We start from the raw sequence: 14,149 nt of genomic DNA on the forward strand, positions 1-14,149 counted from the left end.
TTAGTATTTGAGATATTTTTGTTTGTTGCTTACCTTTCCACTTTATTTATTAAATATCAAATTATAGCTACAATAATTGGATGTTTGATACTTGATATATAATCAATCAAGATCCAAATAGTATAGTGGGGAATATGTAAGTTGACATTTTTTTAAAGAATAAAAAGATGGCCCCAATAATATTCACAACAAAATTTATCTCTATCCACACGAAAAGCATATTTCATTTGAAAAAGAAGAATTAATATTCCATTCTTGTTTCGATAAATCACTTAAATATGCTATATGGAGAAAATATTTACCAAGATCCATTTAGTATTTATGATAATAATTTTTTTAAAACTAAATCTAACAATTTTCTGGATCAAAATTGTATAAAAGTTTGATCCATTTTTTTATGTTTGTCTGTCTCTTTTTCTGCATATAATTTCTCTTCTTTTTCAAAATTTTAATTCAAATAACGATTTTTAATTATATTTTTTTTAAAGGAAAAAAAAATATAACAATCCATAAATTGTCATATCTTCAAATTGATTTATACTGCACCATGAACTCTCAAAATATCACGAGGAAAAGAATACAAAGACCTAAAAATTGTACAAAATCGTATGTGTAAATTGAGATTTCAAAATTTTAAAATTACAGTAGGAAGAATCATTGATGACCAATAAAAAACTTCAAGTTTTCAATTTATTATTTGGATTTTACAAAATTATGATGAGTTTGTATAAGTTGTTTCTCCATATTATTGAAAAAAACATTTTGGAGTTTATATCTTAATTTTAAGGGAAACTAATTAAGTTTAGCATTGATTTTAGGAGAAATTTCAAATTAAAACTCGAAGAAGATGAAGATTTTGGAATTGTCTGTATTAAAATTGAATTAGATATGTTTCATAATTGTACTAAAATTGAATTATAATCATGAACAATACTTTTATAATACATATTTAAAATATATCATCTTTTTGGTGATACCAATTAGAAGAATTTAGGTAACTCACATATATCCTCTTCTTTACGATACTAATTAGAATTAATTTAGGTAATTCACTTATAATATATTTATAATACACGCACAACACATATTAGTTTTCTTAGTTTTTTTTTTTATAATTTTTTTTTCAGAATTTGGTATCCTTTCTCAATTTGTATTTAAAATCGTATGTATACAATTAATATTTGTATCCATTCAAAAATCATGTTGCATAGTTTATAAATTTGGTATTTGTTTCAAAATTCATTCATTCTAAAGGTATGTCAATTAGTTATATATTTTATTTAAAAATGATTACAACAAATATTCATTTATTTCTTTTCAATTCTATATTTCATTCTTACTTTTTCATCATATTATTTTTTTGTATTTTATATATTACTATACAAAATTCTAAATAAAAACTAGAACAAATAAAAATACATATTGAAATGAATACGAAATACAAGATTTTTGAAGAAAAAAATCAATAGACACGGAAAAATATATGAATACAAATATGTTTCTTAAATAACTATAGATTCATTTAGCATACCTATTGAAATAAATACAAACTAATAAAAAAATACAACATAAAACTATAATGAATATAAATAGAATACATAGTGGAATGAATACAATTTAAAAAGGTTAAAATTCTAGAGAGAAAAAAAGAACAAAATTTGAGTTTTCTTTGAAAATATAACTCATAAGAAAATTAAGTAATCCTTACCTTTTTTTGAAATATTCTCTCTCTTGATTTTCTCCCTTTTGTTATTAAATAATTCTATTCTTTAAATAAAAAAATAAATAATAAAAACATAAATAAGATAAATAACAAACTAAAATTTTGACATTTTTACTAAATATTCAAAATGTTGCTAATTAGCGCTCTTAAATGTTAAAATATTGACATTTTGAAAAATTTCTCAAACATCACCTATTTCTTAATAATATAAATCAAAATAATTTATACGACACATATAATGCATGTTGTACATATTCACGAACAAAGGTAGGTTCAATTCAGTTTATAGATCATTTGTCTTATCTTTCGTTAGTTACGTTTTTCCATTCGTTCTTAATTCTACTTCTAATTCAACTTTAATATTGCGTAATACAATTTTAATGCAAATTTGGTTCATTTTTACAATTTCTTGATTTATTTGTTACTATTGGATACTTGTTTAATTCATTATTGTTACAAGTTTCATTCACTTTATAGATCAATATCTATTTTTCGGTAGTTATTTTATTTTATTCATGGATTATTTCTTCTAATTCAACTTTAATTTTTGTGTAATCCGCTTTCAAACACAAGTTTAATTCAATTTTACAATTTATTGGTTGGTTTGTTACTATTTGAATCACTTGTTTAATTCATTATTGATACAAGTTTTATTTAGTTTACAAATCGAAGAATGCTCTTTTTTCGTTTGCTACATTTTGCATTCATGTTTAATTCTCTTCTAGTTCAATTTTAATACGCGTGTAATACATTTTTAGTTCAAGTTTAATTCATTTGCAACTTATTATGTCTCTTCGTTTGTTATCATTAGATAACTTGTCTAATTAATTATTGATACATGTTTTATTCGATTTGAAATCATTGATTATTCTAAAAAAAAATAGGGAAAGAAAGAGAAAAAAAAAGAGCAACATAAAGAGATGGAGAAAGAGTAACGAAAAAAAAAAAGAACAAGAGAGAACACAAGTAAGAAAGAAATAAAGGAGAAAGGATGAGAAATTAAAAAAGGGAAAATTATATATAATGACAAACTAAAAAATTAAATTAAATGTTATAATTGCACTTTGATTTAATTGTACCCTGTAACAAACTGTTTGTCAGTTGCCTCTCTCCCTCAAACTCTCGTTCACCACTCTCCTTTTCTCGCTCGCCACTCTCTCTTTTATACAAACACAAATGTATAAATTGTGTTTGTGTTTGTATAAAGCGAGACAAAATTGTATATATACATATATTTTTGTTTCCCTCTCTCCCTCTCCAGATCTCGATCGCCACTCTCTCTGATCTCGCTCGCCACCCTCACCTTTCTCTCTTATACAAACAGAAACGAAATGTATAATTGTGTTTCTATTTGTATAAATCGAGAGGAAATTGTATATACACATGTAAATACATATATCTTCGTCCTATACATTTATAATTATACAATATAAATATTCTCATGCGAATTTTCTTTTGTCTTTCTCTCTTTCTCGTTTTATACGTACATAAATTGTACAATTGATCTTTTGCATCTAACTGCTTTCTTTTGTATATGTATAGCAAATTATACAACTGGTTTCTTTGTATATGCATAGCGGATTATACAACTTTTTTTTTGTATATGTATAGCAAAATATACATATTTATGTTTGCTATTAAGCGTAATTATGCAAAATATAACTATACTATACAAATATGATTCTTATGTTTGTTATTTGTGAAAGTTATTCATTGAAAATAGGCGAGAGACAGAGAAAGAGTGGAAAACTAAAAAAAAAGTGACAAAGAAAAACAAATTTAATAAAATATATAAAGTTATTATATATTGTTATAAATGATAATAATTGAGAGATAAATTTAAAATAAATAATTATTTTTCTTAGAAAATAAATTCTAATAATCGTCCTTTTAAATTTTGTACCAAATCAATATTAGTCACACATTAATTTTCTTACTGAATCATTCACATGTTGTCCGTAACGAGTAGGGTATTTCTATTTCTTTATGACGACAAGGTACTCCTTCATTTTCGATTTATTTGATTAATTTTGACTTGATATAATTTTTTTTATAAAAAAATTAATTTCATGATATTGAACATGTCACATGACATTTTTGAAATAAAAAATCGTGTGTATATATATATATATATATATATATGAGTTATAATTGTACAAATATATATACAAATTATTTTAGAAAATAAAATTTAAAAATCTTCCTTTCAAATTTTGTACCAAATCAATGTAGGTCACACATTGATTTTCTTACTGATTCATTCACATGCTATCCGTAATGAGTAGGGTATTTCTATTTTTTTATAACGATAAGGTACTCCTTTGTTTTTATTAATTTGTTTGATTTTTAATTTAATACAATTTTTTTAATTTCTTTTTAAAAATTAAATTACATAATATTGAATATGTTACATGACGTTTTTAAAATATAAATTCATAAATGTTCATGATATGTCTAAATAATTGATATGGAGTACCTTCTTTTCGTTAAGTACTCACAAGTTTTACACCAACTCATTTATTGGTCACACAATGATTTTCTTTGATTCATTACCATACTGTCAATAACGAGTAGGGTACATTATTGAAAGTTACTAAAGAGGGCAAACTCAGATAACAACAAACTAGAACTGAAATTGAGTCCAAACTATAACACTATGTTTGGATCATTGTTATACATTGTATTGTATTGTATCGTTACTATATCTACAATGTTTGTTTTGATTGTTACTTAAAATCTATTGTATTGTTAAATTTCATTGTTACGTAACAATGAAAAACCTTATTTTATGGAACAACCAATTTGGTGTGTTCCAATTGTTACTTAATTTCTTTTTCCAATTATATATTTACATAATATTTCAAAATACTATTTTACCCTTAATCTTAATTATATAAATCTAGTCAAACCTCCTACCCTAAAATAATTAGGATATTTTAGTAAATTTATAAAACGATCAAACCAAACAATTAAAATGTTATTAAACAACAACAAATAATACAGTTAAGCCAAATATTGTATCTACCATACAATACAGTATATTAGAGTACAATACAATACAACACATTATGAAACAATGATCCAAACAAAATGTAAATGATGATTGTTTTTATAAAATATAAAAATTTAGGTGATTTTAAATTTATTAAAGTTCCCAAATCTAAAAAATGGTTTTGCATTACGGAAATTATTTCTCTTAACAAATAATGGCATGGACGAACTTTTTTACAAACAAAAATTACGTAAATCAGTCAAACTTTTAACGGACAACATAAATAAGTTTTTTCTAAAAACTCGATAGCATATTCAAATCTTTTCCCTTTTTTATAATAAATCGCAAAGTTGCCGCTATATAAGCCAAACATATTGATCTCATTTTTTAACCAAACAAAAACATGGTTTCGATTATTGAGCAATGCCAAGTTGCACCACCTACATGTGCCATAGATAAACTAACACTCCCTTTAACTTGCTTTGATACTTTATGGATATTACATAACCATCATATACCAAGGATTTTATTCTACAAACTCCAAAATATTGACAAAATTAGTTTCATTCAAAACATTATTCCTACTCTCAAACATTCACTCTCACTCACTCTCAAACACTATCTACCACTAGCTGGCAATCTTGTATGTCCATGGAATTCTACCGGTTATCCTGAACTACGTTATGTAACAGGAGATTCTGTATCTGTTACTTTTTCTGAAACTGACATGGATTTCGATTATCTTGTTAGTTATGATCATATACATAACGCTAAAGATTTTCATCCCTTTGTTCCTAAAATGGCTGAACCTAAAGATGCATCCGGAGTCCAATTTACACCGGTTTTAGCTATTCAAGTGACACTTTTTCCGAATCATGGTATATCTATTTCTTGCATTAGCCATCATGTCGTTGGTGACGAATCTACCATAGTAGGGTTCATAAATTCATGGGCTTTGCTCAACAAAAACAAAGGAAATGATGATCATGATGATAAATTCATCGTTCCATTTTATGATCGTTCTGTTGTCAAAGACCCTTATGGATTAGGAGATTGTATATGGGAAGAAACGAAGAAACATAAGAAAGAGATGATGAGTGACATAATTGTAACTCCTCCTGATAATAATAATAATAATAATAATAATAATAATAACAACAACATGGTCCGAGGTACATTTACTATAAGACGAGATCACATTGAGAAACTCAAGAATTTAATTTTATTAACACGACCAAGCCTGACTCATGTAACATCATACACCGTAGTAGGTGGTTATGCATGGAGTTGTCTGGTAAAATCAGAGAACGCGACTGAAATAATAGATGAAAATGTAATGGAATGTTTTGGATGTGCAGTAAATTATAGAGCGCGATTTGATCCTCCACTCCCTTCATCTTATTTTGGGAATTGTATTATTTGGTACATTGCAAGTAGAAAACATGTTGATTTAGTAGGAAATGAAGGGTTTAGGGTTGCAACGGAATCGATTGGAGAAATTATTTATAAAAGGAACAAGGATAAAGAATACGTGTCGAATGGCGAGTGGTTGAAAGAAGTTGGTGGGGCATCCAATGAAGGGAGATATCTTGCGATTGCTGGATCGCCAAAATATGACTTATATGAAGCTGATTTTGGTTGGGGAAAATCACAAAAATGGCACTTTGTTTTTTTTGGGAGCGGCTTATTGATGTCTCTTGGTAAGTCTAAGGACTCGAATGGAGATTTGGAAATTGGTTTATATTTACCTAAAACTCGAATGAATGCATTTGCTACTATATTTAGTGATGGACTCAGCGTCCTATAGCCAGTTTTTTATTTTATGAATTTTTAGAGATGATGGTCGAAATTATTTCTATTAGTTGTTAATTGACTAATTTGTATTTGTGCTTTTCTTTGAATAAATTTAAATTACAATATGAAATTCTTCGCATTATTTCGTCTAAGTGAGCTTTGTTACAATATAAATAAATGATGTGTATTTATATTTAAAAAAAAAGTTTGAGCATGACTTTTATAATTAACATCATACACCGTAATATGGGTTATGTATGGACTTGTTTGATAAAATCATGATTTTGATTATTGAGCATTGTTTCCTAAAATATATTTATGTATATTTACGTATTATGTCTTTTGTAAAATATAAAAATTTGAAGTAGTTTTAAACTTTTAAAAGTTTTCAAATAATAATTTATTCTGGTATGTGAGAATTTGAATTATTGGCCAAAAATAATTGTCAAATAAAGAAAAATTGTATGGTCAAATATCACAAGTTTCACATGTCTCTTTATTTTTCTGCAGGTAGTGCTTTTTACTTTTGGTTTTACTTTTATTATTTTAATTCAAAATCAAGTATTTATAAATTTTTTTTAAATTTATGCAAATACTTAAAAAATATATTTTAATTTAAATAATATTTAAAATAAATCAATTCAAACAAACTCTAAATCATAATAAAGATATACTCAATATATAAAAATATAAAAATTATTGAGTTATTTAATAAAACCGCCCACCTCCTATTTGAAGATCAATAAATTTCTCCTATAAAACTATAAGTTCTATAGTTTACTTGTCATAATTATATCAAACTTATCCTTGATATTATCGTCAAAATCAAGTACTAGTAGTATAAATTAAGGGAATGGAATCATCATTAATACTTTAACCATGGTTTAAGTAGTTAATTTCGATTTTCGAATGGTTATACAAAGTAAAAATTATTAACTACGATAATGTCTTAAATATGGCTATTTGTGCAATTCAGCGTTGTTAAGCCCAAACTATAGGACTACAAGGCCCAACCAATTGAGCCCAATTATTTAACGATCCGGACTCGAAATGTCATTTTTGATAATTTTAAATAGTTATTGAACTATAGTTAATTAATTTATTGAAAATGACCAATTTACCCACAAATTAATTAACTATAATTTAATAACTATTTAAAATTATCAAAAATGACATTTTGGGTCCGGGTCATTACAAATTAATAACTTGCATATTATCAATTTTACTCATTTAGTTCGTCATTATTACTTGTCGATTGTCATGTTTCGTTTTATGAAAATCAAACTATATGAATTTTGATCAAATTGTCTCTCAAAAAGCAAAATATGACAAATAAAGATGAACTAAAAAAAATAATTTGTAATAACTATTTTTAGAACCCATAATAGTAATTTGAGACGGACCTAGGGGAAGTATCTTAAAGTTTTTTGTTATCCTCTTTAACAAAAATATAAGTACAACATATAACTTGAGATGTTTGACTCTCGAAATTTAAATTATACCACATAAATTGATATTAAAAAATAATATCTAAAAATATATACATAAAAGAGAAATACAACAGATACATTGAGACGGAGGAATAATATTTAAAGTGGAAGAAACTATCATTTAATTTCTATATAACATATTTTATATTGGGGTGATTACGTTTTAATTTGAACAAATTAGGGAGACATTGATATATTATTTGCATGAAGCGTAACCACGTACGTATTATATGAGACACCAAATAATAAATCAGTTCTTTAATAAAAATAATAATAATATTTCCTCAGTTTATTTTTATTTGTCATGTTATGCTTTTCGAAAGTCAATTTGATTATTTTTTAAAAATAAATTAGATTATATTAATTCGTTATTAAAAAAAAATTAGATATTCAAAAACTATACGAAAAATACTATAAATTGCAATGTTTTGCATATCAATATGATTAAAAAATATAGTATAATGTTAGTCAAACTTTATAGTTTGACTCTAAAAAAGGAAATAATGACAATTAAAAGTGGACGGAAATAATAATAATAATAATTATAGTAATAATCAGTTTTGTTTGATCAGTTTTTTCAACCCCAAATACATCATCACTACCATTCATTTTAAATATTATTGTTACGACCCCTAATTCACTAGTCATATATTTAGAAAAACATTTGCTTACCATAGAACACTATTTTATAATAGACAACATTTTAAAATAGTTAAATTATATAAAAAATCTTTAGAAAGTCATTTATTTACTTTAAAATTATTTTAACTTAAATAATATTTAAAATAAATCAATTCAAATGAGTTCTAAATCATAATAAAGATATACTCAATGTATAAAAATACAAAAATTATTGAGTTATTTAATAAAACCGCCCACCTCCTATTTGAAGATCAATAAATTTCTCCTATATAACTATAAAACAAACTTTCACATATAGCAAAGAAAAAATTCATATTTGTATGCTATAACAAAGTTTGCATAATTGCGCTCCATAGCAAACATATAACTGTATAATTTGCTATACATATATAACTATATAATTCGCTAGCCTAGCTATACATATACAATTGTATGATTCGCTGGCCTAAATTGTATAGTTCGCTGGCTTTTTCGCTGCAATTGTATAATTTGCTGGCCTATTTCGCTGCAATATGTGTATAAAATTTGCTTTGCATACAATTGAATCGAAGTAACATGTTTGTATATTGTATAATTATAAGTGTATAGGAAGAAATATTTGTCATGTTATGCTTTTCGAAAGTCAATTTGATTAATTTTCAAAAATAAATTAGATTATATTAATTCGTTATTTAAAAACAATTTAGATATTCAAAAACTATACGAAAAATACTATAAATTGCAATGTTTTACATATCAATATAATTGAAAAATATAGTATAATGTTAGTCAAACTTTATAGTTTGACTCTAAAAAAGGAAATAATGACAATTAAAAGTGGACGGAAATAATAATAATAATAATTATAGTAATAATCAGTTTTGTTTGATCAGTTTTTTCAACCCCAAATACATCATCACTACCATTCATTTTAAATATTATTGTTATGATCCCTAGTTCACAAACACGATATATTTAAAGATTATATATAAGAATAGACGCAATATAAATTTATATATAAGAATTTTATAATTAATAAAAAACAGTAATACATAATAGACGTAAACTTATNATATATATATATATATGACTAGTGAATTTTAATATGTTATCACATGAAAATTAGTTCTATTGCTCACATTTTTTATCTCACCTCTTATGAAAATTATATACATTATTTTTAGATAACTCATACATTTGTTGGTAGATAAAAAAATAATTATAAATTATACACTTCATCAACTATTATTTTAGTAAACAAATATACTATATAAAAATTCCAAAATTATATGGAGACATGCATGAGATTAAACAAATATTCATGGATCACAAGAGTGATGCATCCACATTTGATTCGATTTGATATGTGTTTTATACAAATATTATTAATATATATTAAACAATATGACTTCTCCCAAATAATTAATTAATAAGAAGTTTTATAGATAATACACATGTACTATAATATAAAAAAGAAGATTTGTAATTCAAAGTTTGTTGAAGGCTATTGAACGTACACCTCACAACTCACAACAATAACCTAACGACATTCACATACTAACCTTTATATTTTATTTTTTATAAAACTTATCCGCACTGAATACGTATACTGTTCGACTCAATACATATAAATCACATAATTATGAAAAGTTATATTAATTTGATGCATACATAAGGTGCAAATAAGTTTTTACTTTTTTTTTTACCATGTTGCTAAAAACTCAAGCATGTACGTTCCTTTAGTATATCATCAAAACACATTTTACAAATATTAATTTGAAAAGGATCGGAAGAAATAACACTTTACCACTACAATAAAAATAATTTTTAGCGGCATTAAATATTGACACTAATAAAGAGTGCTAAAGTCTTTAATTTACCGGCATTAGTTAAATGTCATTAGAATCAATATCGCTAAAGACTTTAAGAACATATACAAAAAGAGTGTTAATTGCCGCTAAAAATACATATTTAATGGCAATTAAGCTAACGATCAATTTTTATGTAGTGTATGCAATTATAATAAAGTCAAATACTATTTTTGGTCTATTTTTATTTATTTAATATTGACTTAGACACATTTTTGAAAGAATAATAAATAGTAAGAAACTTTTAATAATATTAAATTAAAAATTTTGAAGAATAATTATAGTCAATAATAAAATATAATATTAGAAATTAAATGAAAAATTATCTTTTAATTTTTTTTTAATTATTTCAAAACTTTATTTCAACATCAATTGGTTCAAAGCGTCGATGATCAAGTAAAAATAAATAAAATAGAGAAAAATATGTGAAAAGTATCTTCTAGAATAGTAAGGATATATATAGAATTAAATAAAGAGGAAGAGGAAGAGTTTGACCTTAGAACTAGCTAAATGTTAGTTTATGTAAGTGAAGATAAAATAAAATGAATTATTCATGTGTTGACTTTTTTTTTGTAATTTTAAATTTATTTAAATAATAAAATTTTGATTCTGTCATCGACGAAAGAGAACGGTATAAAAGTTAAAATTAAATTTATCTATATATTTCCAAGATAAAGACTAAGATTTTAGAGTACCAAATGAGTACACATATACACCAAAATTCATCATTCTTTAGTGTATACACAATATACTAAAGAATTTGAACTTGCAAAATTTCAAAGTTTGAAGAAGTGTGGATAACCAAAATTAATATGTGTACATTGTGGCCATGTTAATATATGTGGTTGTGAAAAAGTTAATCATTTAATCTGATTAATTAATTTATTAATTATAAACTTTTAATCAACAATTGTAGACTGCTGACAGTAGGAGTGAGGCTATGAGAGACCAAATAAGGATCCTTGTTGGTTTATTAACTAATTAATTAATTAATTGATTGATTGATTATATCATTGAAATATAAATTAAAATTAACACCTTGTACTATGCTTTAGGGTACGTGTATGTTGTTGGATAATTTTAAATGACCTCACTTTGTACCCAATTTAGAAAATTAGCCTCTGAATTTCTCATTTTGTATTTGATATTTATATTAAAATTTGATTTAAATTAGATCGATCTCTACGACGCTTATTTTTTGCAAGCATCACAACAATGCTAAGTTTAAATAGCAAAAGAATATGAATTTCTTTCACAAAAAGTAAAAATACTAGTCCTTCTAGATAATTGATTACAATATTATCTAAGTTTCTCTCTATATGATCAACAAATGTACTTGTCAATTATTTTATATTTTTTATTCAGTGACCATTTTATATTTATTTAGTAACGCTTTCAAAATTAAATATATACTTATAATAGTTGGTAAAGTTTATAATTTTTCGATAAAAAATAAGCATAAGATCATCCTTAAGGTGGCTCCGCCCCCCATGTCCACGCCCCGATACTTATTGCCTTCATTCATTTAATAGACGACACTAATAACAATCATAATTTAATTTTAAGATTTGTACAATGACAATATTATTTTTGATATTATTATATTCCTATTGATATAACCATATAAAACAAATATTTATCAACTTTAATATTTTTCGATTAATTCTTTTATCAACGGGGCCTTTAAAAAAATTTGTGACACACTTTAATTATCAAAATGTGTGACGCTTGTCTAAGGTATATACTTATATAATGAGTTATTTACTCTCAAATATTTAGCACTTGTTAGAGCCTGTTTGGCTCAGCTTAAAAGCTGGTCAAACTGACTTAATAGCTGGTTATTAACTTATTTAGCTGTTTGACAATACTGAAAATAACTTATTTTAAGTTAAAAAAAACTTATTTTAAGCCTAAAGTTAAAAGCTGGGGTAGGGGTGCTTTTTTTTTTTAGCCTATAAGCTGTTTTAAGTTGACCACATTTTTATCTTTTTGCCCTTAATATTTTTATACAATCTCCAAATTACCGACATGACCCTAACATCTCTTTCTTCTATTTTTCCCTTTTCACGTTTGGCATAGCAACGTCAACACTTTTATCCAAACACATAACTGCTTATTTTAAAAATAAGTTTCAGCACTTTCAAAAGTACTTTTTTAAAGCTGTTTTTATTAAGCCCATCCAAACGGGCCCTTACTCTAATTAGCATAGAGAGTGACTTCCTTGCAAGGGGCCATGTCAAGGTCCTCAAACTACGCAATCAAACCTCGTTATAACAATATTTTTTTGTGATATTCTAATTTTTGGAGAACTAAATTTTCATGTTATAATTTACTTTTCTACAATAACATTCTACCTGACACATTGTACACTTTTTGTAAAATTATCCTTTTAGAATAGCCATACTCAATATTGTATGATTAGTACAATTTTATAAGAAGTATAGTATGTGTATAACAGTTAAATAAGATCTAAATATCAAATATCAGTATACATATATAATACTATCTTACTATAGCATTTAATGAAACTTTAAGATAAACATTATTAGTGACACCTATAGAGTGGTGTGGCTATTTTTTCAATTTAAGTTATATAATAACTTTGGTCTCCAATATTTGGTCCCAAACCTTCAAAAGGTGACAAGTTAGAATGATGATGATACCAATCATAATAAATGAAATATACACATATCTTTTTGTGAAGTATTATAGAAATTTAATTCAAAAAGACATTTTTCATTACAAAGAAGCAAAGACTTCCATAAAAATTGAACATGAAATATTGTCCTCATAATTGGTAGGGGAAATCTACCAACCATACCAACTAAATCAGTCTTTGTTTGAAGACATTGTTGCAAAGTCAAAACCATTAGTTAGCAGCCACTTGTCCCTAACTATTCTTCCAAAATTCACAATTTTTTTTCAAGATAATTTAATAAGTTGGAAAAAAAATATGAAATTTCCAAAAAATTTCCTTTTGATATGCAACAAAAGGATATCAAAATGGGTAATGCATGGAGTGAGATCATTATAATTATACCTTTGTCATGTTTTTCTTTCAAACAATTGAATTATGAACTCGCTCTTAGCTTATCTAATTTCTAATTTCGATCTTTTCTTTTATATGTGAGATTTTCGCAGTATAACTTGATACAATAGGTTAACGTAATTACATAGATAAAACTTTCGATATTCATATACAGATTGTACGACTTAAATCATTCTTTACATGGGTGGAGTCACATGGATATGAGGGATTTATCTGAATTTTCTTATTTAAGAAATTAAACTGTATATTTAAGATTAATTTATTTTTAATTTATATATCATTGATGTTAATTTTTCTTAATTAGGTTTTTTCAATATTTACTTTTTATATTTTAAATTCTCTTTTTTTAACTTCTAAATCTTCTAAAAATTTCAACTCATGTGTATCATGACAAAAAAAAAAAATTTAAAAAAAAAAGGGGGGGGGGGTTAGTAAAATAATTAAGGGGCATAAATCCTATTGACTTTCAATATCTTTAAATTAAGCACTTATTTCATCATCTATAATCTATAAATAAGTGTCATTAATCCCCCTTAGCTATAGGGACCTACAACTTCACTTTTGTATCCAAAATACTCACTTTCTAATTTCTTTAATTAACACACTTCTTTC

The 14,149-nt window shown here is 25.1% G+C and overlaps 1 protein-coding gene across 1 annotated transcript; it reads left to right on the forward strand.

The window, feature by feature from the left end:
- Positions 1-5,118: 5,118 nt before the first annotated feature.
- On the forward strand, positions 5,119-6,638 carry LOC107001978 (anthocyanin 5-aromatic acyltransferase-like). Its single transcript, XM_015199920.2, has one exon. The coding sequence runs from the start codon at positions 5,119-5,121 to the stop codon at positions 6,520-6,522; it is 1,404 nt and encodes a 467-aa protein (XP_015055406.1). The 3' UTR covers positions 6,523-6,638.
- Positions 6,639-14,149: the final 7,511 nt, after the last annotated feature.

The sequence above is a fragment of the Solanum pennellii genome, chromosome 10 (assembly GCF_001406875.1).
Source record: "Solanum pennellii chromosome 10, SPENNV200".
Lineage (NCBI taxonomy): Eukaryota > Viridiplantae > Streptophyta > Magnoliopsida > Solanales > Solanaceae > Solanum > Solanum pennellii.